Source organism: Miscanthus floridulus, chromosome 10 (assembly GCF_019320115.1).
Source record: "Miscanthus floridulus cultivar M001 chromosome 10, ASM1932011v1, whole genome shotgun sequence".
In the NCBI taxonomy this organism is placed as follows: domain Eukaryota; kingdom Viridiplantae; phylum Streptophyta; class Magnoliopsida; order Poales; family Poaceae; genus Miscanthus; species Miscanthus floridulus.
Genome location: NC_089589.1, coordinates 123,213,390 through 123,239,472, shown reverse-complemented (window position 1 = coordinate 123,239,472; position 26,083 = coordinate 123,213,390). Strand labels below are relative to the sequence as shown.

The 26,083-nt window shown below is 51.5% G+C and overlaps 3 protein-coding genes across 3 annotated transcripts; 2 read left to right on the top strand and 1 right to left on the bottom strand.

Annotated features, from left to right (window-relative positions):
• The first annotated feature begins 23 nt into the window (after nt 1-23).
• LOC136487098 (uncharacterized) lies at nt 24-1,289 on the top strand. The gene has a single exon (XM_066484230.1). It carries the CDS (start codon nt 366-368, stop codon nt 1,092-1,094), a length of 729 nt encoding a protein of 242 aa, XP_066340327.1. The 5' UTR covers nt 24-365; the 3' UTR covers nt 1,095-1,289.
• A 15,087-nt stretch (nt 1,290-16,376) lies between these two features.
• On the top strand, nt 16,377-18,343 carry LOC136485568 (flavonol 3-O-glucosyltransferase UGT89B1-like). Its single transcript, XM_066482420.1, has one exon. The coding sequence runs from the start codon at nt 16,613-16,615 to the stop codon at nt 18,053-18,055; it is 1,443 nt and encodes a 480-aa protein (XP_066338517.1). The 5' UTR covers nt 16,377-16,612; the 3' UTR covers nt 18,056-18,343.
• A 2,552-nt stretch (nt 18,344-20,895) lies between these two features.
• LOC136487104 (laccase-15-like) lies at nt 20,896-23,730 on the bottom strand. The gene is made up of 5 exons (XM_066484237.1): nt 23,614-23,730; nt 23,352-23,503; nt 22,866-23,113; nt 21,552-22,727; nt 20,896-21,258 (listed from the first exon to the last, which is right to left on the bottom strand). The coding sequence occupies exons 1-5, from the start codon at nt 23,707-23,709 to the stop codon at nt 21,041-21,043; spliced, it is 1,890 nt and encodes a 629-aa protein (XP_066340334.1). The 5' UTR covers nt 23,710-23,730; the 3' UTR covers nt 20,896-21,040.
• Between the last annotated feature and the right edge of the window lie 2,353 nt (nt 23,731-26,083).

Genomic DNA, 26,083 nt, shown 5'->3' with positions numbered 1-26,083 from the left:
TGACCAGACAGGATGCTTGCCTTATTCCAGTGGCCAAGGAAATACCTTGCTGCTTCTGTTAGCCTGTTTCTGATCACTCTTGGAATAGCTTTGGCCTGCAATATTCCGAACGGGTTGCCGTCTATGGCATTGGCATCTGGAATCACTTGCTGTCTTTCACTGCCCAAAGACATTTTCATCATCAGGTAAAACCAAACGAGACGTCTCTTGCAGCTGCAAGGAACGCATGGATTCTTTGCTGCTTCGCCCCTACGCTGTCGGCGACTTTGTTGACGCCCATGTCGAGGCATCTATAAAGTGTACGTCCTCCTTCTCGGCGTCAAGTAGAATCGTCAGCAGGTACAATACAATACAAGCACGCGGCGATGGCGAAAGGTGGCAGTGGCGGCGGCGGCGACGTCGAGCCAGCGACAAGCGTGGCCGGCGGCATGTGCGACCGGTTCTTGACGTTCCTTGCCAAGAACCTGTCGGTGAGCAGGATGAAGAGCATCGCCGAGGGCCCAAGGAACAACGGCGCCGGCGCCAGCCACCCTCCGCCGACGAAGGGGGGAGATGACGGTGGCGTGGAAGAAGACGAGTTCGCCATTCCCATCGAGAGGGCCGAGTTCGACTTCCAGTTGAGCGGCCATGACGATGGAGGGCACAGCAGCGTCGTCGCGACGACCATCCTGGAAGAGAGCGCCGCGACGACGACGACGAGGGATGTTCCTGATGAGCAGAAGGACGGAGCTGCTGCTGCGGCCGCCGCCGCTGCCGACGGCACGGCAGCGCCAGCGGTGCCGGCGGTGGAGGAGACGAAGGTGAGGAGGACGGTGACGATCAAGGAGGACCGTCCTGCACAGGAGGCCGGCGGCAGCGGCGGTGCCTCGTCGACGGCGACGGTGGAGAGGAAGAAGTCGCTGTTCAGGAAGCGGCAGGCGTCGTCGGTCGCGGGAGGGGAGGAGCAGGGCGGCGCCCGCGTGCCGAAGCGGAGCGGGCTCCGGCCGCGGATGCCGCAGGTGCCGAGGGTGCCGTCCAACATCAACGAGCGGTCCTCCACCTTCATCGAGGAGCGCAAGAAGAGCTTTGGCGGCAAGCCAGCGCCGGAGAAGTGAACGGACGACTACGTACGTATTGCCGGAGCACCGCAGCCGTTGCCGGTGCAATGCTGCCGCACCATATGTCCATATGTGAGTGTGCAGTGTACTTACGATTCGTGTGTACGGGTTTGATGTATTGTGATTGCTCGCTAATCGTGTCCAAGGATGGTCTCGATCTTAACCAAACTGTGTACGGGTTTACAACTTATGGAAAATATAATTCATCGCCCTTTGATAAGTTGCACCGGCATTCTTCAGACCAAAGGTCATCACAACCCACTCGAATAAATCAATTACGCCGGGCCACTTGAAAGCGGTCTTTGCTATGTCTTTCTCAGCCATGAAAATTTGGTTATATCCTGCGTTGCCGTCCATGAAGCTAATAACCATATGTCCGGCTGCTGCATCTACTAACATATCGGTTATCGGCATCGGATAACCATCCATGGGTGTGGCTTTGTTCAGATCCCTAAAATCGATGCAAACTCTTAATTTTTCATTCTTCTTATATACAGGGACAACATTCGATATCCACTCTGCATATCAGCACGATCGGATAAACTTTGCCTCCAGTAACCTTTCAGTCTCCTTTTTGATATCATCAAGCACGTTTGGGTTGAATCTCTATGGATCCTGCTTAAATGGCCGATATCCAGGTTTGATTGGCAACCGCTGTTCGACAATTGACCGGTCTAGACCAGGCATCTCATAGTATTCCCAAGCAAAGCAGTCTATATACTCCTTTAATAAATCAACTAATTCTCGCTTATACTCTGAATCCAACTTAGCACTTACGTACGTCGGCCTGGGTCTATCTCTAGAACCAATATCTACCTCTTCTAATTCATCGGCCGACGTGAAGCCATGTTAGGGCTTGCCATCTGTACCATCTATTGTATTATCCATTAAGACAAATGTTTAAAGCCGACTGCTTGGATCGGCTGTTGGCTTTCACCATTGACTCTAATGAAGCCTCCTTCCCATAACTTGCCGGAAAAGCATTCGAATTCTCCTCATACTCCGATTCATCGAAATCCAAATAAACTTCTTGATCTGCCGAAGCTTTGCATTCTGATGGCAATAGAAAAGCCATTTGGATATTAGCCGATGGTTGCTTTCTATCGGTTGTTTGTTCAGTACGCCATACTTGAGGTTTACCGGGTGCCTGAGCCTGTTCCAACTCTTTATTCCTTAAGCGTTGCACCCTTCCCCTCTGGCTTCTTGTTAAACCTCCTGAACACCATTGGCCTTCCTACCAAACATATTTTCTTTCGTTGCCTTCTTCTTCATAATCAGCCCAGTCTTGGTCAACAACTCGTTTTCCAAGCCGATCATGAACACTTTTATTTTTTAAGCGCCGATCCATATTATTATGATGATATGTATCTTGAGCATGGATAGACCGGCGATTGGTCTGAGATTGCCTAAACTCCCAATACTGATTGCTGCATTCTAGACAGTCATGTCTGGTAGACAACTTCAAACATTCATTCTAGCAATGTCTGAAGAAAGGACAGTTCCAATGCGATTCGGCTTGTTTTCTTTCATACATCTCTTCTTCCAGTTGATGCTGGTATGCTTGATCCTTTAACCAACGCTGATAATCATTTTTCTTCTGTCGCTGCCACTTATTCAATAGGATCCAAGATGTAACTCGTGACTTTGTCGCCCCATCTTTTGACGTCTCCCCCTGCTCATATCGGCTCTTTTGCTTGTCGCGACGTCTCTTAATTTCCCTGTATTCGTCGGCCAATATTTGTATCTTGGGATCGACTGTTCCAGCTTCCCTTGATTTGGTTAGTGCCAGGACCTTAGTCTTTCCTTTGATCAGCCTAGCATCAACCATGTTTTGATCTCCTAGGAAAGGATTATCATCAACTTTCATTTTTCGAGGCGTATCAAATTTGAGCTTCCCTTGCTGAATAGCCCTCTGTATATGCTGTCGAAAAATTCTGCATTTATTAGTGGAATGAGAAGTAGTGTTATGGAACTTGTAGAACTTTTTATTCTTCAACTGATCAGGGGGCAACATAACATGACCATCGGGCAACTTGATCTGCCCCTTCTCAAACAAGAAATCGAAGAGCTTGTCTGATTTAGTGACATCAAAGTCATAGCTCTCCTCAACTCCTCTTCCCTAAGGATTTGGCACCATTACTGTTTTCTTGCCCCAATTCCATTCAGCCACAACAACCTCTTCTTCTTCATCTTTATAGCCATCATCGACTGAGTATGGATTGTAAGCTTCGGCCACTGTGGTACTCTTCTGAAATCAGGTATCTCTGCGCGTACTCTGGAATTGGCTATTAAGCACTGCCACTCGTTGAGCCAATTGATCCAAGTTATCAAATTCTTGTCCTAGCAATTTCTCTTTCCACATTGGCAGCATTCCTTGAATAGCTAAAGCAGCTAGTTGATCATCAGCCAAGTTTAATGAGAAGCACAAGTTCCTAGTCTCTCGAAACCTCTAAAGAAACTCAGTGCCTGATTTATTAGTCTTCTGCCTTACAGTTGTCAAATCGGTTATCTTCTTTTCCCTAGTCCTAATGTAAAAATATGTATGAAACTTCTTCTCTAGGTCAGCCCAATTGGTAATGGAATTGACTGGTAGTGATGAAAACCAAGTGAAGGCTGGCCCTGACAGGGACAAGGAGAAGAAATGAACTCGATGGGCATCCTCAACTGATGCTTCGCCCAATTGTGTAAGATACCGACTGACATGTTCTATCGTGCTTGTACTGTCTTGGCCAGTGAACTTAGCGAACTCTGGGAGCCTGTAATTTGTGTGAAGAGCGACCAAATCATACCATTCTGGATATGGGCGTTTGTACGAGAAAGTCAGCCCTTTTGGCTTCAGACCAAACTAATTCTTCATCATCTCAGTCACCTTCAGTAGTAACTCATCAGCATTTGAATTTAGATTTCTCTGCACCTGCTGACCCATCTGTGGATTGAAATCCCGTGTGCCTTGATACCCTAGATTTGGAATCATGTGAAGCTTGTTATAATCTATGCCATAGTGATAACCCTGTGGATTCTCCATCTACTGGGTCCTTTGCTGGCTTGCTGCTTGTAGTCTATGATTACAGACTTGAGGATCTATATCTCTATGGATCCTTTGAATTGATGGTGCTATTTTTTGAGCCGACGATGGTATGTGGCCTGATGTGCCAAAATTGATCACCTGGCTCTGACCTTGCTCCACCGGTTGTTGCACATGCTATACTGGCGGTCTAGGATTATACTGTATCTGATTTGTAGTAGTTCCTTGAGCTTGTTCAGATAAACCCTGAACTGTCTGGACATCATTATTACCAGCTGGTGCTACTTCTTGATGGCTGGTGATTAGTCCCTTGGGTCGATGGATCTAGAATGTTGTAATAAGCTGGTCCGTCTTGACCAACTGGAAATCCATAAATCGTCTTTTTCATGGCGTTGTGGAATATGTCCAAGAAAGCTTCGTTATGGCTTGATATGGCATCACAAAAAGATTTGTCTACAATTTCAGTAAAGAAACACATGTCTTCAGCTTCAGCTGTATCTGTCTGCCCATGTAATAGAACTCTTGGTAGTGGAAGCTTCTGAACATGCCGGTGTTGCCAGACAGTCCTGAATATGCGGCTCTGAGAGCCGATATAAAAGGAGATCGACTAAATAGTCGATTCCAACATATTCATAAGAATAAATCAGTTAAAGCTCATAGGATTATGTAAGAAGAATCGGTTATCATTCAGGATGAATATCATTCTTTAGACAAATATTGGTCAATGGCAATAAGATGTCAATAGTAATTAGTTTATACTGAGCCAATGACTACAAGTAACCGAACCCCTTTATAAAAGAAACAGTTCATCATCATTCAACCATTTAATAGAGATAAATCTAATGAACATATTAGATCTCATCTATCGCTATGACCAGTGGGGCATGAGACAGAATCATGCAGGCCGTAGAAATAACAATAGACTCGACGACTCTAACTTATTACTAATATCAGTGGAGCATGAGGCAGAATCATGTAGGCCGTAATACAATAATAAGATCATGGGGCTCGCACATCTTTTAACCTATCCCTACTTCAACGATCTCGTAATGTGAACTATTTGTGAAAGCGCTCGATATCGGCTAAAACAGCCGATTTAGGCATAGCGCACAGTTAAGGTCATGCCCTCTCAGGAACAGATCTACCAAATAATGATCCTCACTCCATGGTGCTAATAGTGGGGTGTGAGGTAAAATCACACAGGTTGTGATAATAGGCCATGGAACAGTTTTTGCTAGCCAATAGATCTACTCAAGATCAAACATGCCTTAACCGCACGCTATGCATGATCAAGATTGATGTAAAACAGCCGATAAAACATAACTCATCGTTTAAAGTGTAGATTATATCAGTTTAGATTAACAAACAATGGGTTAGATCAATCCCAATCGGGCGAAGTGATATTGCTGTAATTAAATAAACAATGAAAGCAATAAGCAATATCAGTAACTTAATGAATTCATCCGAAGGAACGCCACCCTTAGATAGAGCCGATAACTTGACCTTAGTCTAGTTCGAGCAGTGGAGGTCGACCGGATCGATGCAGCCGTACTTGAACTAGACAAGAGTCGATAGCTAACTTATACCAGAGTCGCAGTGGAGGTCGACCAGATCAATGCAGCCATACGAACAGAGGTATATGCCATGACGGTACTTATAGACAAGCAGTGGAGGTTGACCAGATCGATACAGCCATACTTGCTGAAGAACTCGCCGAGATCTACTCTACTCCTACTCCTAAGGGGTGGCTGGAGCCGAAAAAAGTAAATAACTGGTATTTGATTGATTGTGTATCTCTTTACAATAGCCGGGGTTTGATATTTATACCCGAGACCTATGCATGACTCCCATCTAAGCATGACTCATCACAATCTTTGGCCCTAAGAGAAAATATTCCTAATTTAAAATAACTTGGACTCTAATCTTTCCCTTTTTAGCATCTAATATGTCTTGTCCCGGCGCCGATCGTAGCCTTTGTCGTTATCTGCTGGTGCTGCCTGAAGAAAGCTGATTCCAGTGCTGCATTTGAATCAACTGGTTCTGATCTACACGCAATTGATTCCTTGATGACATGATCTTGGGAGCTTTCGAGTCCCTGTGACTCTTCTTCCAAATTTTGGTGTAAACACTAACCCGTGTTTGTTTGATAGCAGCCAGGGGCTAGCGGGACTAGGAGTCTCCCCACCTCCCATGCGAGAAGAGTGGAGACCTAGCCTGCAGTGGGTCATGACGAGTGGCAAAGGAAGTAGGCTGGCGGTGGTGCGACCTTCATTACCGAGGGTTGCATCCTCCCGGCCAGTTGCGAGTACGGCGATAGTGGCGGCGGCGATCCCCGTGGTGATGGCGGAGGTTGGGTCAGAAGTGACCCTCGTGATCCCTCCCCCAATAGCTACGGAGGGGGAGAGGAGGGAAACTGAGCTCCCTGCCTCGCCCGGTGGAGGAGCGCACGGTTCGCCCTCATGGTCCGAGCTAGAGGGGTCGGGAGGAGACACGACCAGGCCAAAGGTCGAACATCTGCCGGTGAGCCATAGAGTCCAGGCAGTAGAGATCCCTTTCTCCAGCGAGGAAAATGCCAGGGTGTAGTCGCCAGTCATCCTGCCATCCCGGGAGCTGGTGATGATCCGGTCATCGCATGATACTATGGTGTCCAGATCTTCCAGTGGGTCAAGGGCGAGCTGCGAGCTGGTGTGGCCCTACCCTGGTGAGCCGGGAAAGGCTTGGTTCGCCCTTTGTGATGAGGAGGAGGTGAAGCTCTAGCATTTGCTTGGGGAGAGAGGACTATCGATGGAGTCCGATCTCGCCCATACCAAGGCGAGGCTCAAGGAAGCATTAGAGAGGGTTGAGCTCATCCATCAGGCCATGACAATCGACCTACCACACATCATAGAAGTAATGTTCTATATGTTTTTGGTGTTGTCCTTGACTCCTTGGCCCTTTAATGGTTGTTTTAGCATGTCTGCCTCTTGCCTTACAGAATTTAGAGGCAATGTCAATCCGCAAGTCCTGATTTCTTTGTGAGGAGCATGGTCGGATGGATTAGGAAACCATGGTGTCACGGCGAGTCGTTGAGCTTGGGCACTAGCCGGAGTCCGCCCCGTCGTGATTCCCAAGACCGGGCGGCTGAGGCGACGGGAGCATGGGCAGCGGAACTACGTGCGGTCGAGCGGGCGACTGCTGCCAAGTGGGAACTCTATGCAACGAAGGTCCACTTGGCAGTGACCGATGCGGTGCTTCAGAAGTCCTTAGAGGCTCTAGAGGTGGAGTGGAAGGCCCAGTCGAATGTTGAATAAGAAGTGGTCGTGCTTCGAGGTCAGGTGCTCAGAGCAGAGGAGTCAAACGCTCGACTGCTCGAGAAAGTGACCCAGCAAGAGGAAGGACTCTCCATCCTCGAAAGCACCACCTTGGTATGTATCTGTTCCACCTTTGGTTGATGGCTTGGTTTTTCCTTTCCTTTGCTTCTGAACTTGTCGTCTTCTTCCAGAACTGGGTGGAAAAATCGGCTCTCTGGAGCAAGTGCTGGAGACGGCCAAAGCGGTGGTCGGTCAGGGCGTGGAGGCGCTAGCTTGGTCCCTTGAGGAGCGACACACTCTTGAGGGAGAGCTCGACCAGATTTGCAATGTTGCGCAAGTGGTCATCTCTGAGGTGTTCGGGTCGGGGCCGAGCACTAGCATGCCCGCCGTCCAGCTAGCGAAGGTCTCGAATGAAGTTCAGGCGCTTATCTCCGACATCATGTTCTATGAGACGCCAGGGGTGTTGACCTCGGTGGTGACCCATCACCCTGATCTGGACTTTGCCGCCATCTGTAGAGGGTACGCCAATGGGTGGAGCGCAGATGAAATCCATGCGCTGGGGAGAGCTTGGTGCCATATGCATAGATGGTTGCTGAGCAAGTCTTCGCACAGTGGGTGATGGAGGCTCGCCGTTCGAGCATGGCTGAAGACGTGTGCTGGGAAGATGCCACAATATAGTTTAGAGTGGAAATAGTCAGTAGATGTAAATGAACGAGTTCGTGGGGAAGCCCCCGTGTGAACAGTTTTACACTTGTGACTATTTTGAGTTCATTTTTTGTGATGAAATCACTCGTGAGGGGAAGCTTGTCCCATCCACCCTTGTTTTTACCCTAGCGTAGCTTTAGTTTCTTGTCCTTTTTTTTTGCACCTACCCGTTGATCTGTAGGTTGCAACCTTAAGAACTTGGGCGTGGCCCATGAGGCTCAGCTGCTCGTAACCATTGGTCATGGCGGGGTGTGATCAATCGAGAGTTTAAAATGTAAGTTACATAGGGTGAACAAAGGAACAGAATGCCCTTTCGTTTGGGCGACGCCCTTTTGTTTGGGCGAAAAGTATTACTATATAATAGTAAAAAAGAAGGGTGGTATTGTACCCCCGTGGAGCCCCCGAGCGACCTAGGCTGAGAGTGCATGGGCTGGGGTGCTGTAGGAGCAAAATGGAAAGAAAATAGTAAGACCGAGCTTTAGGTGAAGAAATGACGTAACTGTTCGATGTTCCATGTGTTGGTGAGAATGTTGCCGTTGTCGTCCTTCAGCCGGTAGGCGCCTGGTCGGATCACCTCGGTCACCATGTAGGTCCTTTCCATGGTGGAGAGAGCTTATGTTTGTCTTTGTTGGACTGGGTCCTTCTGAGTACGAGATCACCGACCTCAAGGATCCTCTCCCTGATTTTTCTTTCATGGTACCTGCGGAGAGTTTGCTGGTAGCGAGCGAAGCAGATGACAGTCGTCTCACGAGCCTCCTTGAGTAGGTCGACCGTGTCCTGTTGAGCCTCCGTGGCTTGGACTCGGTCGAAGTCCTTTACTCTTGGGGCACCATGGTCAAGGTTGGATGGCAACACTGCTTCAGCTCCATAGGCTATAAAGAAAGGTGTGAACCCCGTAGATTGGTTCGAGATCATTCTCAGGCTCTAGAGAGTCACTGGGACCTCTACAACCCATCACCTAGCATACTTATTGAGTCGGTTGAAGATGCGGGGCTTGAGTCCTTGGAGGACCATGCCATTGGCCCGCTCGACCTAACCATTAGTACGCGGATGTCTGACTAAGGCCCAGTCGATCCTGATGCCGTATCCATTACAGAAGTCCAAGAACTTTTTCCTAGTGAAGTTTGTTCCGTGGTCAGTGATGATACAGTTAGGAACACCAAACCGATAGATGATGTCGAGGAAGAACTTCACCACCACGTCCGAGTGAATATTGGTGATTAGCTTCGCCTCTATCCATTTGGCAAACTTGTCCACCGCTATGAGCAGGTGAGTGAAGCCGCCCGGGGCCTTTTTGAGGGGTCCGACCATGTCGAGGCCGTAGACCACGAATGGCCAGGTGATGGGGATGGTTTGAAGCTCCTGCACCGGCAAATGAGTTTGCCGAGCGTAGAACTAGCATCCCTTACACCTACAAACGACCTCCTCTGCATCTCGTAGCACAGTGGGCCAGTAAAAACCTTAACGAAAGGCTTTCCCGACCAGCGACCTTGGGGCCGCGTGATGTCCATAGATTCCGACATGGACTTCAAGGAGAAGTTGTTTCCCTTGGTCGGTGGGGATGCACCTCATGAGTACTCCCGACGGGCTCCACTTGTAAAGTTCATCCCCAAAGGCGATGAATGTCTTGGTGCGTCGAGCGATTTATCGCACTTCAGTCCTTTCTAGTGGGAGAACCTAATTGAGGAGGTAGGTGAGTAGTGGTGCTCTCCAGTCGACCGGATCGAGCGCCATTATGGCAATGTCGGCAGGCGATGTTGCCATGAAGGCGCCCGGGTTAGAGCTGCCGATCCCTTGGTCGGGGTTGGGGCACATCGGGAGGCCAGAGCCTGATTAGTGTTGGAGTGTGTCTGGATCGGATCCTCTAGAATGCGGGCAGATGGCTAATGGAGATCGTTGATAAAGACCCCATTCGGAGACGGCATCCGCCTAGCAGCCAATTTTGTGAGGAAATCGACAGCATCGTTGTCCTTTTGGGGGACATGATGCAGTTCGATCCGTCAGAATTTGTCCTCGAGGTTGCACACCTCCTGGCAATATGCTACCATGAGAGAGCTCCTATAGGAGGACTCCTTCATGACCTAGTCAATGACCAACTCTGAGTCACCGCGGACGTACAGCCGCGTAGCACCGAGCTCGATGGCGATGCGTAGTCCGTTGAAGAGGGCCTCATACTCCGCGGCATTGTTTGAAGCTAAGAAATGGAGATGGGTCATGTAGCGGAGCCTGCTGCCATCTGGGGAGATCAGAACCACTCCAGCCCTCGAGCTGAACGCCATGACTGACCCATCGAAGTACATCGTCCAGTACTCGTGGGTGAAATCTAGGATCAGGAGCTGGACCTCCGTCCATTCGGTGATAAAGTCGACGAGAGCCTAAGACTTAATAGTAGTGTGAGGGATATACCTGATGTCATAGCCCATGAGCTCGAGAGCCAACTTGGAGATCCGACCCGCGGCGTCGCGGTTCCGAACGATGTCTCTAAGTGGGTATGAGGTGACGACCGTGACTTCATGGTTGGTGAAGTAGTGCAGGAGCTTCTGGGTCACCATCAATATGGCGTATAGAAGCTTCTAAACCTGGGGATATCGAACCTTGGCATCGGTGAGTACCTCATCGATGAAGTACACTAGTCGTTGGACCTTCTGGGGGTGTCCTGGCTCTTCTCTTTCGACAATCAGGGCGGCGCTCACAACGTGGTTGTTTGCCACGATGTAGAGGAGGAGGGGTTCTCCCTGTTCAGGAGCGACGAGGATTGGGGCTGATGTTAGTGATGCTTTGAGGCTTTCCAAAGCCTGCTGTGCCTCCTCAGTCTAGATGAATGCGTCTGTCTTCTTGAGAAGTTTATAGAGAAGCATCCCCCGCTCGCCTAGTCGGGAGATGAACCGGCTCAGGGCGGCCAAACATCCTGTGAGCCTCTGTACGCCCTTGACGTTGTGTATAGGGCCCATGTTGGAGATGGCCATGATTTTCTTGGGGTTGGCTTCGATGCCATGTTCGGATATGATGTATCCGAGCAGCTTCCCCTTCGGGACCCTGAAAACACATTTTTCGGGATTCAATTTCACGCTAAACCTTCGGAGGTTCGCGAACATTGCGGTCAAGTTTGTGATCAGGTCGCTGGCTTGAGCTATTTTCACCACTATGTCATCTACATAGACGGCGATTGTTGGTTTTGGCCGCTCGACTTGGTTAGGCTGGTCGGGCGGGTCGATTTGGTTGACGAAGCATCGCTGCATACACCATTGATAGGTGGCGCCAGTGTTCTTCACACCAAAAGGCATTGTTATGTAGCAGTACGAACCATACGGGGTGATGAATGAATTCATGACCTGGTTGGACTCTTTCACCGTGATATGGTGGTTGCCAGAGTAGGCATACAGAAAGGAGAGGATTTTGTATCCTGAGGTGGAGTCGATTATCTGGTCTATGTGTGGCAAAGGAAAATGGTCCTTTGGACAAGCCTTGTTGAGGCCAGTGTAATCAACACACATTTTCCATTTTCTTGTCTTCTTTTTCACAAGAACCGGATTGGCCAGCCAGTCGAAGTGGTATACCTCTTTGATGAATCCAGCTGCTAGGAGTTTGGCGATCTCCTCGCCTATGGCCCTGCGCCTCTCATCATCAAAGCGACGCAGGCGTTGCATGGTGGGCTTTGAGCCCATGACGAGGCATAATGTGTGCTCGGTGACCTCCCTTGGTATGCCCGGCATGTCAGAAGGTTTCCACGTGATGACATCATGGTTGGCGCGTAGAAAGTCGGCGAGCTCGCTTTCTTATTTGATCAGGAGCTTGGTCCTGATGCACACCATCTTGGTCAGGTCGACGGGGTCGATCCCCACTGCCTTGGTTTCCTCCATCGGGTGGAAGGCACTTGAGGAGGTCGGCATGTTGCAGTCTAGGACTGTAGGAGTCAATGAATTCCTGAGCTCCAGGAGCTCGGTGGAGTTGATGACGGCCGTGGCGAGCTCGTAATGCTCGTGGTTGCACGTATAAGCGTGCGAAAAGGTGCTACCTATAGTGATGACGCCGTTCAGTCCTAGCATCTTTAGTTTGAGGTAGGTGTAGTTGGGGATCGCCATGAACTTGGCGTAGCATGGCCGCCCCAAGATGGTGTGGTAGGACCCTAGAAAGTCCACCACCTCGAAGATGAGAACCTCCGAGCGGAAGTTGGCTCGGTCACCAAATGTGACGGGCAGGTCGATCTGCCAGAGCGGGTACGCCTAAGCCCCTGGGATCACGCCGTGGAAGGGAGAGCTCACCGGGCGGAGCTCCAACCGGGGGATGCGCATGGCGTCGAGGGTGTCGACGTAAAGAATGTTGAGGCCGCTGCCTCCGTCCATCAGCACCTTAGTGAGGCGCTTCTTGCGGACGATGGGGTCGACGACGAGTGGGTAATGACCCGATCGGCGACGTGGCAAGGATGGTCTCTCTGATTGAAAGTGATTGGGGAGTCCGACTAGCTAAGGAAAGAGGGGACGGCCGTCTCAGCGGCACATGCCTCTCTATGGCGTACCTTTTGCTGGTGCTTAGAGTGGATGGCATCGGATCCCCCAAAGATCATGAGGCATTCCTCGGGGTTGGGGAAGCCGTCATCATCCTTGCCTGCCATGCCTCCTTTTTTGGCCACTGCCTCCTTGCCCTTTCCCTCGCTTGGCTTGCTGGCCTGTCGTAGAAAGCGCTTGAGGAGCTCGCAGTCCTTGTAGAGGTGCTTCACAGGGTAGGCGTGGTTGGTGCATGGGCTCTCCATGAGCTTGTTGAAGTGGTCGGGCTGGCCCTGCTAGGACTGCTTGCCTGCACGATCAGCTATGGCGACCATGGCTGGGTTGGTCGGTCGGCGCCGATCCTTCTTGCTCTTCTTCCCCCTTTGTATAGAGGGGCCCTCACCTTGGTCCTCACGCTTGGCCTTGCCCTTGTCCCGACCACCGCTGAAAACCGCCCCTACTGCCTCCTCACCAGAGGCGTGGTTCGTGGCGATGTCGAGCAGGTCGCAGGTGGTATGGGGCTTTAGATAGCTGAGCTTGTGGATCAAGGACTCATAGGTTGTCCTAGAGAGGAACGCGCTGATGACGTCCGCGTCAACGACATCAGGAAGGGAGTTGCACTGTTTTGAGAACCTATGGATGTAATCCTGAAGGGACTCGTTGGCTCCTGCTGGCAGCTCTTAAGGTCCCAGGAATTTCCAGGATGGATATATGTCCCATGGAAATTCCCAATGAAGACTCTCTTGAGTTCTGCCCAGTCGCGGATGCTGTCGGGTGGGAGGAATTCGAGCCATGCTCGAACATGTTCTCCCATGCAGATGGGAAGGTATTGAATGATGAAGTGGTCATCATCCACTCCTCTGGCTCGGTAGGCAAGCCGGAAGTCCTCGAGCCATATCCTAGATTTTGTCTCCCCGGTGTATCTGGCGATGTTGGTGGGTGATCAAAAGCACTATAGGAATGGTGCTCTCTAGATGCGACGACCAAAGGCCCGTGGTCCCAGGTCGTACGGGCTGGGACTCCAATCGTCTGGTCGGCGACCATGCCTAGGGTGCGTGTCCCCGCACTCCTCGATGGTCAGGCCAGGGCCTGTATCGCCTGCTCTCACCACCATTCGGTAGGCGTCACCATCATGCCGGGCATGGTGTCGATTGTTGATGACGCTGCGAGCATCACGGTTTGGACCGAGGCGTTCGCGCACTGGTGGTCGGTGTGGAGCGGGTGCTGGGTTAGGCTGTGGTGTAGCCGTGGCCTCCTGCCCCACCTCCATCAACTGTAGTGGTGAGTGGACAGAGCGATTTGATGGGTGTGGTCCCTGTCCTCCGGTGGGGCAAGAGGTCGTGAGCCAATGTCGTGACACGGAGCTCTCCGCCTGTTGAATGGCAGCGGTCTCCACCATCGCCCAGAGGTTCCGGTGGATTGCTTGCTCCTGGGGGTCGGCCGGCTCGGGGAGGCCGCGCAGTAGCGATGTTTTGGCCAGCTTGAGCGAACTGAGGGGGGTCGTTCCCCTCATCCAGGATATTGCGCTGGACCTAACGGGTGCGACCCCGGGTGCTGCTTGCTGGGTAACGCGCGCGTGGCGCAGTGTGCTGCATCGAGCGTGCCGGTGCATGTGGCGGCTAGCTCTGCCAGCTTTGTCATAACTCCTCGCCATGCTCCTACACATGCGCGAGGGCCTCCACACGAGGGTCTAGAGGGGTGTGTGTCTGTAGAGACTCTGCTACCACCGGTGGCTATTCCAGAGTGTCCGCCATAGCGCACTCCTAGGACAGAGGGTGGCCAGGTGCCGCGACGTCACCGATGCTGGAGCCGTCACTTTTGACTTCGTCATCCATGAGGTCATGAAAGGAGGCAGGAGCGTAGCCCGCCATCCCCATGAATTCGGATGTGAGTGGGGGCGGCATCAGCATCCTTCGGAGCCCTCGTGCATATGCGTCCGCAGGGGACACGAAGCCATAGGGGAACCGGTCGTATGACGGTCGTGGTGGGGACAACGGGGTCCCTCCGGAGAGTCGGTGGAAGGTATCAAATAGCGAGTAAAAAACAATATGTACATCACTCACAGTGGGGTTCGAGCCCAGCCTGGGCTTGAGGCGAAGCGCGAGTGTCTCGACATTGAGGTCATCGAGCGGCCCGGGGCCGGTGGAGAGCGCTCCTCCTCCAGTGGGCGCCGGGACAAGTGCCTCCTTGCGGAGGCGAAGCACGCCGAGCTAGTCGGCGACGAAGTCTAGACTTCCAAAGAGGAAGGTCTGGAACGGCTCGAAGATGGGAGGAACCCACTTCCCAACAGGTGGGAGCATGGGATACTCTAGCGAGCCGAAGCGAATCGTATCACTTAAGCTCGCCATGCCGAAGATGGTGGAAAGGTGGGCCATCCGATGACCAAAAGCGTAAACGCATGGCGTTCTCCCCACGGTCGGCGCCAACTGTCAGTGCGAAAAGTGATCAACAAGTGAATATTTGTAGTTTTGTCGTGCGTTGTGATCAGATGTGGCCTAACACTCAATGACACATGATTTATACTGGTTCAGACAATGTGCCCTATGTCCAGTTTCGGTCGGTCGGTGACTTTATTTCTAAGCCCAGGTGCTCGAAGTTTGTTGTGGGGTTACAAACGAGTGGGAATAAGAAGGGGGTGTTAAAGGTCCGGTCAAACTCTGAGCCGAAGGGCCGAGAGTGACGGGAGCTCTAACGTGCGCTAAGTGTTGGAGCGTGTGTTCTGTGTAGCTTTAGAGTTCTAGAGCTATTCAGATCCTAGAATCGGCTAGAGAGAGTCTCAATCACCGTTCCTGTTGGGAGAGAGCGCATCCCCTTTTATAGGTGAAGGGGATGGTCTTACAAGTTAGAGAGAAAGAGAGAGAGTGTGTACGTGTGCTACCTAGTCTTGTTGCTCACGCCATCAGGTACGAGACGATTGTCGACGCCCACAATACTGTACACTGCCAGACGCGTCTGGCAGGTTTTACCGTGTTCACCTGATATGGTACATGTCGGCGCCTACAATACTGTAAGATAAATGTCGGCGCCCACAACACTATTTGGGTTCTGACACGCCTGGAAGGATGCATAGTACCCGTCTGGCATGGCCTGGCGGTACTGCCCTGCAGGTATGCAGGGTACGGTCCTCGGTATTGCGGTTGACTTGAGCGCCTTACCTTATCTGCTTCGCTTGATCCTTGGGTCCTCACTGAGGGGGCGTCCCCGATCGGCCATTCCCAGTCGGTTCCTACCGTGTCAGTCGGGGAAGAGCTGTAAGCAGAGGTTCGGCGTATTACCGGTCGGAAAAGGGGGTCGAAGTCGGACTATGTCCCCTCCTTAGCCAGGTCTTCCGGCCGGGGACTGGATCGTTCTCCAGGCCGGTCGTCACGTAATCGGGCCGGCCCAGGGAACGTGCATTGTTGCTACGCCGTCCTGCTGGGCTGAGTTTTTACAGGGAAGCGGGTCCATTGGGGACCCTTGGTTTATGAACCCGACAGATAAAGTTTTGATGATTTGAAATTCAAAAATTTGTCAAACAACCATCTGAAACGACCAAAATCAAAGTTGTAGATCTCGGTTATAATAACAAATTTGTAGTTTATGACTTTTTCATATGAAGTCGTTTAGGGTCCTAAATATTTATTTTAAAATCATAAAAAATCAATACTAGGAAAATTGATATGCTATATAAACACACGTGACTTAGAGGTGGAGTGATTGGAGGAGCTACGTGCGAAGACAAAGATCTCAGGTTTGAACCTAGCACCATGTAGCTCGAATCACTTGACGAGAGTATCAGATATTTACGTGCCATAGGTAAAATACGTGGATCACGTGGGAGAGTGACGGGAGTGGTTGGCATGCTTATCGCCTTTCGAACCATGACATTTGGCCGTCTCGGTCTATCCATCTATCTATTAAATCAGCAGTGGTGGTGGTGGCGGCCTTCAGGCTCTGGTCTCCCGTGCACAGCATCTTCTGGTCTCGTGGAATTGGAACTGTGAGGTCATCTGCTGGTTGCCATCCTGCACGATGGACACACCACCACCAGAGAAGCGCGAGGGCAACGATGGCAATGGCAAGCCACACGTTCTCGTGGTTCCCTTCCCAGCTCAAGGCCACATGCTGGCGCTCCTTGACCTCGTCGCGCTGCTCGCCACGCGCGGCGGCCCCGAGCTCTCGGTCACTGTGGCCATCACGGCGGGCAACGCCCCGCTCCTCGAGCCGCTCCTGGCTGCCTGCCCGTCCGTCGGCGTCGTCACGCTGCCGTTCCCTTCCGCGTCGTTGCTCCCACCGGGCTGCGGCGAGAACACCAGGGACCTCCCGTTCCACCTCTTACGGATGTTCATCCCGGCTCTGGCCGAGCTGCGCGCGCCGCTCCTCGCCTGGTGCAAGGCCCAGGTGCCCACCCAGCGCGTCACGGTCGTCGTCTCCGACCTCTTCACCGGGTGGGCGCGGCCGCTCGCCGCCGAGCTCAGCGCCAGGCACATCACCTTCTCGCCCTGCAGCGCGTTGCACGTCGCCTTCTCCCGCCCCCTCTGGCGCGACATGCCGCAGAGAACACGTGCCGACGCCGACGCCGACGAGGCCGTCATCACGTTCCCGGATGTACGCAGCGGCGCGCACAGCTTCCCTTGGCGCCGGCTGCCAATGATGTACCGGCTCCACAAGGTCGGCGACGAGCCATCTGAGATGATCCGTCAAATCACTCTCTGGAGCCTGCTGGACACTGAGTGCGTCGTCCTCAACTCCTTCGCGGCTCTCGAGCCCACCTACCTGGACCGCCGTTCGCCTTTGGTCCCGCGGGTGCTAGCCGTAGGCCCACTGTCCGAGGCCCAGGCCACCACCTCCGCTAACCGTGGCGGGAAGCCGGCGGTGGCGCCGTCAGCGGTGGCAGCCTGGCTGGACGCCTTCGTCGACGGATCCGTCGTCTACGTCAGCTTCGGGACGCAGCACGCGCTGTCGCCGGAGCAGGCGGCGTGCGTGGCGGACGCGCTGGCTCAGAGCTCGGCGGCCTTCGTGTGGGCCGCGGGGACGCTCACTGTGTTGCCGGAGGGGTTCGAGGCGGCCACGGCTTCGCAGGGCATGGTCATCCGTGGGTGGGCGCCGCAGGTGGAGATCCTGCGCCACCGTGCCGTGGGCTGGTTCCTGATGCACTGCGGCATGAACGCCGTGCTCGAGGCCGCCTCCGCCGGCGTGGCCATGCTCACCTGGCCTATGGGCGCCGACCATTTCTTCAACAAGATCGTGGTCGAGGAGGCCGGCGTGGCCATGCACGTGGCGGAGGGCGCCGACACCGTACCTGATGCTGGGCGGATGGCGGAGGTCATCGCCGCGGCCGTCGGGGACGAGGGAAAGGCCATTAGGGAGCGCGCCGTGGAGCTCGGCCGCAAGGCCGCAGCAGCTGTGGCAGAGGGTGGGAGCTCGTACATGGATTTCCAAGAGCTGGTTCACATGCTGGCAAAGGTCGACTAGTGGTCGGGTTCATAGCAGCCAAGTTCTCGAAACATTGGGGTCGTTGTAGGAAACGCTGTACGTGGTTTCTTAAGTCCATGAGCCCGAGAAGGTATATAGCTTATCTTGTTCCTTCGATTATTAATGGAACGCGTACCAAGTGTAATGGAAATGTGTTCCCTGAACGACGACCATGATCCTAATTAAATTGTTGATATCATGAATGAATTAATTAGCACAAGTGTTCACTAAATATAAAACTAAGAAAGTTTAAATAAAATAATAAAGATAAAATAGATAGTTGAATTCGTGGTCCGACCTCTCCTCTTTTTTTTTTAAGTTAAATGCATCAGTGGTCCATCAACTTGTATCCAAGTTTCACTTAGGTCCATCAACTCTGAAAGTGGGTTTTTGGGTCCATCATCTTTGTTAGTGGCGCATTCCTAGCCCATACCGCTTTGTTCTAGTTTTTTAATCGACGTGGCACCTCGGGGACGCTGCACACACGCATGCATGTGCATGCATCTGGAGCTGGAACACCGCCGCGAACGCGTTCCGCTGAGGTTGAGCGACGCCTGTCAGCCTGTGTGGCCGCGGCAGCAGCTTGCCCGCGCCCACAGCAGCGGCGGCGGCAGTACGAGACCGGCTACCTGCGGGCGTCCTGGACCGCCGTGCTGTCCCAGCTGAGGAGGGATGACGGCGCGTCGGCGAGGCCGGCGGCCGGGCACAGGGCGCCGCCGGGTCAGTCATCGTGGTTGCAGAGGCGGTCAGCGGAGTGGCCATGGTGCGCGAGGAGGTGCCGTCGCCGCCGCTGTGGGCGCGGGTGAGCTGCTGCCGCGGCCACACAGGCTGATAGGCGTCGCTCAGCCTCAGCGGAACGCGTTCACGGCGGTGTTCCAGCTCCAGATGCATGCACATGCATGCGTGTGTGCGGCGTCCCCGAGGTGCCACATCGATTAAAAAATTGGAACAAAGCGGTATGGGCTAGGAATACGCCACTAACAAAGATGATGGACCCAAAAACCCACTTTCAGAGTTGATGGACCTAAGTGAAACTTGGGTACAAGTTGATGGACCACTGATGCATTTAACTCTTTTTTTTTCCTTCCATCAATTGAATTTTGGGCCTCAGATTTCTGTCAAGTGGCCAAGCGTGGTTCTGTGGTGTGGATCACGTTCGATTGGTGTTCGTAACGACGTTCCATGATGTTTCCGTTCCACGAACCGGTACGATGTTTCCGGAATGCGTAACGTGCCCACGTTTCCGTTCCTAGGCCGTTGAGGTCGGGGTTACCTTTTGTTTGGTTTTATTAGGGGGTTTTGTCTTAGAATTGGAATTTGAGTTGTAGTTAAACTTGAATATAAGAAATTTCAGCAGATAGAATTGGAAATTTGAAAAGAACAAAAGAAAAAGGAAGTACGCGCGTGGAGGTAGGCTCGTGTTTTCGGTGAGCGGTCGCTGCGGGTGTGTTCATGGTGGGCCAACAGGGAGAACCATTTATGGGAGAAGATAATATGCTGGGAAAATAATAAAATAAATATAAAAAAAGACTGGTGCTCGTTGCGTGGCCCGTCGCCGGCATCTAGGTGCTCGTTTGAAGATAATATGGTGGAGTTGGACAGCGGCGGCGTGGCAGTGGGCGGCATCGAGACATGAGTACGTTCCACGAGATGACGACGTCGAGCGGGTCACCATCACCACAGGCGCTCGCGTTCTTCGTCTCTGACATCGACGCGGACCAACACCGCAGGAAGGAGTTCGACTCGGTAGTGCTGCTCACGTCTTGGAAGGAGCGAAACCGTCGAACTTTTGACAGGATCTCCAGAACACCGCAGGAGCTACTCCGCCTAATCGTCGACGAAGCACACAGCTGGGTAAGCGCAGGTTTTACCAGCTTGTCGTCCGTGATCGGCGCTGCACATCGCTAGCATCGTGATATATATAACCGCTGCTCCAGTCGCCCAATTGGTCTCTTAGTTAGTTACAACCAAGCGTATTCCACCGTCTAGCGGTGCCTTGTGTCTGTGTTTACCCAATCACCAATGGCACCTCGCCATGAAGTGATTTTGGACGTGTACTTATTTTCCAACTCCTCTTAATGAAATACGTGCTAAGCACGCTCTAAAAAAAACAGTTGTCGATGCCTGCAGCTATCAAGATGCTAGGAACCTGTAAAGCAGTATTTGATGTTGAATTTTTTTGGAAGGATTACCTGTAATCACTCCTGGACGTAGGCCATGTTTGCTGCTCTTCGTGGTCCGCGTTAATCTATCATTATGTTGCATCGGTTTAATCGAATCCATTCACATGGCAGCATTGTGAATTCGGGTGTTATTCCATCAGTCATGACTCAGAACAGGAGTTTTTGTATGCTCCTACTACTCAATATTCAAGACCCAATCGTACCTTGATTTCAGCATGACACAGACACACAGTCAACGCAACCTTTTAGTAATGGGTGTGCATGTATGTGCATTATCGAGCGGACCACTGTAAACAATGATGGATCAAGATCTCAATCAACTCCCTTATTTCTTTTTTTGGAAACTGAGTCGCACCTGAAGTTTCAAGCAAATGATGCCAAGCGTTCCAGCTGACTCAGCCATATGCGTTCACACAAGGCTCACGAGGCAGCCTCACTCCAAGCATCTCACCATGCTGATCTGCAATCCCAGCTTCTGGATCGGCATTATTTTTATACATTAATAAAGAACCACGCACAACATGGAGCTTCCGAGTGTCAATTCTTTGAGCTTGCTAGCTAACTGCTTTGTTAGGGACATAGTGAAAACATGCCATGCATCCATGGCTTATACCACACATTACACCCATGCAGGACTGATACATGATACCCAATGGACCTTCGGGGAGGAGGGTTCTAAAGCTTGGGTTGGGGCGATTGTGGAAATCACCTCTGCAAATAAAATTAAACCTAATCGTTTCTAAATGTACTTTGTATACTAGTACGTGCTAGTAACCAGCATGTGCTCTGACAGGTTCCTCCATCACTTGCCCGGCACTGTCTTGCGACTCTGTTCATTTTGGAGGTAGAAGAATTCCACTGGCGGCAAATCAAGGCCTCCTTTATTAGAGCCACATTTTGGTAAATCTTCAGGAGGTGGAGGAAGAGAGGTGCCCACTGTTGATCCATCCTCTACAATGAAAACGGCTACCATGCCCATGGACAGATGGAAATCAAAGTGGCAATGGATGTACCACGTTCCTGTACACAAGAAACAAAAATTTTGTATCATAAACATTAGTACTTTTTTGTATAAATTTAGTCAAACTTAAAACGGTTAGACTTAGGAGTTAGGACAAACGTAAATCATCACTTATTTTGCGACGGAGGGAGCAGTGTCAATAAAAGAACACCAATCCAAATCTTGGAGCAAAACTTTGGTATTTTTTAGGCACTTGCAGCGCAGGAGATCGTAAATAAAACAGGCATCGGCCGACATTGCAAGTTTGCATATATGCTGGACATGTAAATAAATAAATTGTGTAGGCATGCACCTGGATTATCGGCGACAAATCGAACGGCGACCCAGCCGAGCCTTGGGACGACGACGGTGTTCTTGAGCGGCGGATCCACCAGGTTGTAGCTGGCCACGTCCCTCGCCGCGTCGTAGTTGCCCAAGCCGTGCGCGAGCACGAACATGTCGTGGCCGTGCAGGTGCATCGGGTTGGAGTCGCTCTGCATCACCGCCGTGTCCTGGAACACGACCTCCACCACCGCGCCGTGCCGGAACCGCCGCACCATCGTCTGTTTCTCCGTCGGCTCCAGCGGCGCCTCTTTCGGCCCGTACGGGATGTAGGCAGGGTCGGTGAAGTTGAACACCCGCCGCGGCGCGTCCGGGAGCGTGCCGAGCTCCACGCCGGCGGCGCCCGCCATGTCGTCGCGGCGGTAGTAGTGCGCCTCCAGCAGCGACATCGCCGCGGCCGTGGGCGCCCGGAACGAGACGTCGTTCATGGTGCCCACGATGATGGACTCGTCGCTGTCGCTCCTCGCGCACGACTGTCCGCCGTCGCGGCACACGGAGCCCAGGCTGAGCGTAACGAGCATGTGCTCGTCGGCGCGCGCCGGCACCCGGTGACGAAGGCGAAGGCTGGAGAGGTTGCCGTGGAAGTAGTAGCTGCTGGTGGTGTCGTGCTGGTCAGGCATGTCGGGCATCATCACCGGAGCTGGAACCACATCATCGACGACGACGTTGCTGCTGGTGTTGTTGCTGTACTGCACTATCCCGCGCGTGAAGGAGAGTGGCACCTGGACGTCGGGCTCGGGCGCCTGTATGGCCAGGGCAGCGATGTAGTACCTGCCCGGCGGCGCGTCGGCGGCCACCAGGACGTCCATCGTCTCGCCGGGCGTGATGGCGACGACGTCCGTGGCGTAGGGCTTGACGTAGTTGGCGTCGGAGGCGACCACCGTCATCGTGTGGCCGGCGATCTTGAGGTAGTACTCGGAGAAGAGCGCGGCGTTCATCAGCCGGAGCAGGTACGTCTTGCCGGACTGCACTTCCAGTACGTAGCCATCTTCCTGTTCCACGGCACCTTCAGAGGCAGAGGCAGAGGCAGAGCAGTTGTAGAGGTCGCCAAGCTTGCCGTTGATTGTGCTTCCAGTTGGGAGGTCGACAAGGACACCGTTCACCGTGTTCCTGTCCAACTGTGCAAGATCCATATCCCACCATTCCCCTGATGTGGTGTCATTGCATTGAGAGTTTCAGACCATGCATTACAAATTTACAATTCACAAAAAACAACATATAGGACCCATAGTAGTTCAGAAAGCTTCAGAGAAACAATGCACCAAATGCTGCATAGTTCATGTACCTATGACAATGGGGATCTCCTTGTCAGGCTTAGGGAAGGGATACGAGGCGGCGCCATGTCGTGGGCGGATGATGAGAGCCCCGTGCAGGGTTGCGCGCAGGCAGGGGACATGAGCATGCCACCACAAGGTGCCTTCGTGTCCGGCGACGTTGAACCGGTAGGTGAAGTAGCGGCCTGGCAAGATGGGGCACTGGGTGATCATGGGCACCCCGTCCGCCCAGCAGTTGAGCCGCTGCTTCACTCCATGCCTGCAATGCAACAGCAACCAAATTCAGAAACAAAATGGGACCTACGGTTGAACCCAAATTCGAGTTGAATAATCCATCTCTGTTTCTACAATTGGAAGAAACACGTACAGGCGGGAAATTGATTTTGTTCTTTGATAGCGTGATTGGTAGGAATAATCCAGCTCTGTTTCCACAATTGGAAGAAAAAGGAAAGACCAAAGATAGAGTAGACTACTATAGGTGCTTATTAATCCATTACCAGTGGATCGTCATGTTGTAGGGTGACTCGTTGACGACATGGACGACCACCGAGTCTCCCTCGGCGACCTCGATCGCCGGGCCCGGGAGCTGCCCGTTCACCACGGTCACCAGCGTCTCCTTGCACAAGCGCGTCACATTCATCTGGCTCACCTGCATACATACATATTTGAATGTTCTAATAACAAATCACCCATGAAAATACAGTACAGGCCAGGGAGATAGGCGAAAGACACAGAATAGATCTCATGCATTGTGCTTACAACGAAGGTGTGCTCGACGACACCTGCCATGGCTGTTGGTAGAGCCGCCATGCCGGAGAGGAGGGGGAAGACGACCGCAGCGGCGGCGACGACCATTGCTTTCGCCGCAGGAGGGAGCCGTCGTCCCACCCAGACCTTCATAGTTTTGCAACTGTGTTCGGTTTGCATTGCTTTGCGGTGTCCTTGTACTCTTCTTTCTTGTATATAGTAGGCTACTAGTATGTCTTCACATTAGTGTTCTAGCAGGTAGGAAGGAGTGTTTTGGCCTGCTAAACACCGTCATTGTTCCTGGCAGGGCGTTGACGTCGACCACGAGCGCCATTAGTTGTGTGTCACCGTTCCAACCCGCAATTCCATCTTCTTTTTTATTTCACCGGCCATGTTCCTTCTTTCTTCTTTCGGGTACCTTGACACTGTCTCGTTCGTTGCATCTGATAAGCACTGTTTAGTTATATCATTATCAGCTAAGTAATCTCGTTAGATCTGATTAGTACAACACCAGCACATGGGATGCACATGACAAAGAAACCGTAGCGTCCAGGCATCGCAATCGATATCAGGATTTCCACAACAACACGTCGTCATTGCTGCAATTAATGCTTAGTTTTGACATTGATTGCTAATTAGCTATGTTGACCTACTGTGCAGACTAAATACAATGAAGAAAGCACATCAACCAAGACTGAGTCCCCGACTGTGTTGGCCAAAGATAGAACATGCTGCAGAGTGCAGACAAAAGAAATCGTTTTTTTGTTTAGGTATTATCTGGGCCTCGATGCTTGTAGCCTTGCAGTGCCAGAGAACTTTGTCTTGACTGTTGACATCGGCTCCAATGATCAATGGCACCATCGGATTTGTTTTTACGTGGTTCTAGAGATTTTTTTATATTTTTAACACTTTTTATAAATTAATTTTAAATCTAACACTGTTTATTTTTTTTTTCAAAACTAACACTTTTGGCCGTGCCTATTGCCATGGTGTGGCGAAACGCCTATGCCGCGGCATGCATGGTGGCGCGGCGAGAGGGGCGACGTGGCGACGACCGGGATGCTGACCGATGACGTCACAGGGTTTGCCGCGCCACCGATCTTGGCGCGGCAGTGACGCGCCAAGGCCCACGGCGCGGCAGGATCAGGTAAATATCATCCGCGAGTCGCCCTCCCTCCTGCCTGCCCTCATGCCTACCCGCTGCGCACGCATCGCCGCCGCCGCCGCGCCTGCCGCACCACGCACGCCGGTGCGCCGAGCCCTCACGCGCCCACCGCGCCACGAACGAAGGCGCGCCACGGCCACCGGCCGGCCGGCCGCCGGCGCACCACCCCCTCCGCCCGCCCGCCCGCCGCGCCCTCCGGCCACGCAAGGCGGCTGCCCGCCGCGCCACGGACACCCTCACTGCAATTTAACCCTCGCTGAGGTGAAATTTGGTGCCTATTTCTTCATAATCAAAACCCTCGTACATTCACTTCCTCTTTATATTAATCGTTAGACATTAGATTGAGAGATTCTTTTAAAATATACTTTAGCCGTTAATTTATCTTACATTGTATTATTATTTATATACTTTAATTGTTTATTTTCTTACAGTGTATTATTAATTATAGCAAAAACAAATGTCTAATTAAAAGACAAGTGAAATATAAATCTATTTATGTGTTTTTTGTGCACTAGACATACATATATATAATGTCAAATTTGGTTGGTTGAGTTTTTATGATTTAAATTGTTATATGCTTGTTTTCTTACCTGGAAACATTAATCCAAATGATCATTTTACTCAAGCATATATTGAAAGCACTAGAACCTCCAAAATCATGCACAACATTATCGATATCGTACTGCTATCAGCATACACAAATCGTAAAAACTTAGTGACCAAAGAGGTAAAATTGTGACTATCCAAGCTATCTCATATTTCTCACAGTAATTTCGACAGCACTCTAGTCTTGTGCTTCAAGCTATGAGTCCATCATAGCATTGTGCGAAAAAAGTAGACATCTTGTATTTTTAGACATATTAGTATAGAGTATAAGAATAAGTATGACACACATGATAGTTCTCAATCAATTCATCTTATACTGAGCTACTCATCCCTAGGTTAAAATTATAATGAGCTGCTCTAGCAGATGCAGACAAGCTATTATAATAATTTAATAAGAAACACCGGTGGACAGCAGGTCTATACATAGAAGTTGCTTATTTTTCTAGTGAAGTTGTTTAATATGTCTGTTAATGTTACTTTGAATATATGCATGTGCTTTCATATTGTGTTTCTATTGCATAACAAGTAGTTCAAATTTTGCAATGCTATATAATGTTAATTTGAATATTGTTAATTTGAATACTCTAACCCTTTGTTTATCAATTTGTAACAGGATGACCCCTTCCACGCAGCACCTGTTGTACCCCCTTCTTGAGGTGGAGTACGACGAGCCGCACCGAGCACACTTCTTGAGTGACACCGACGCAGAGG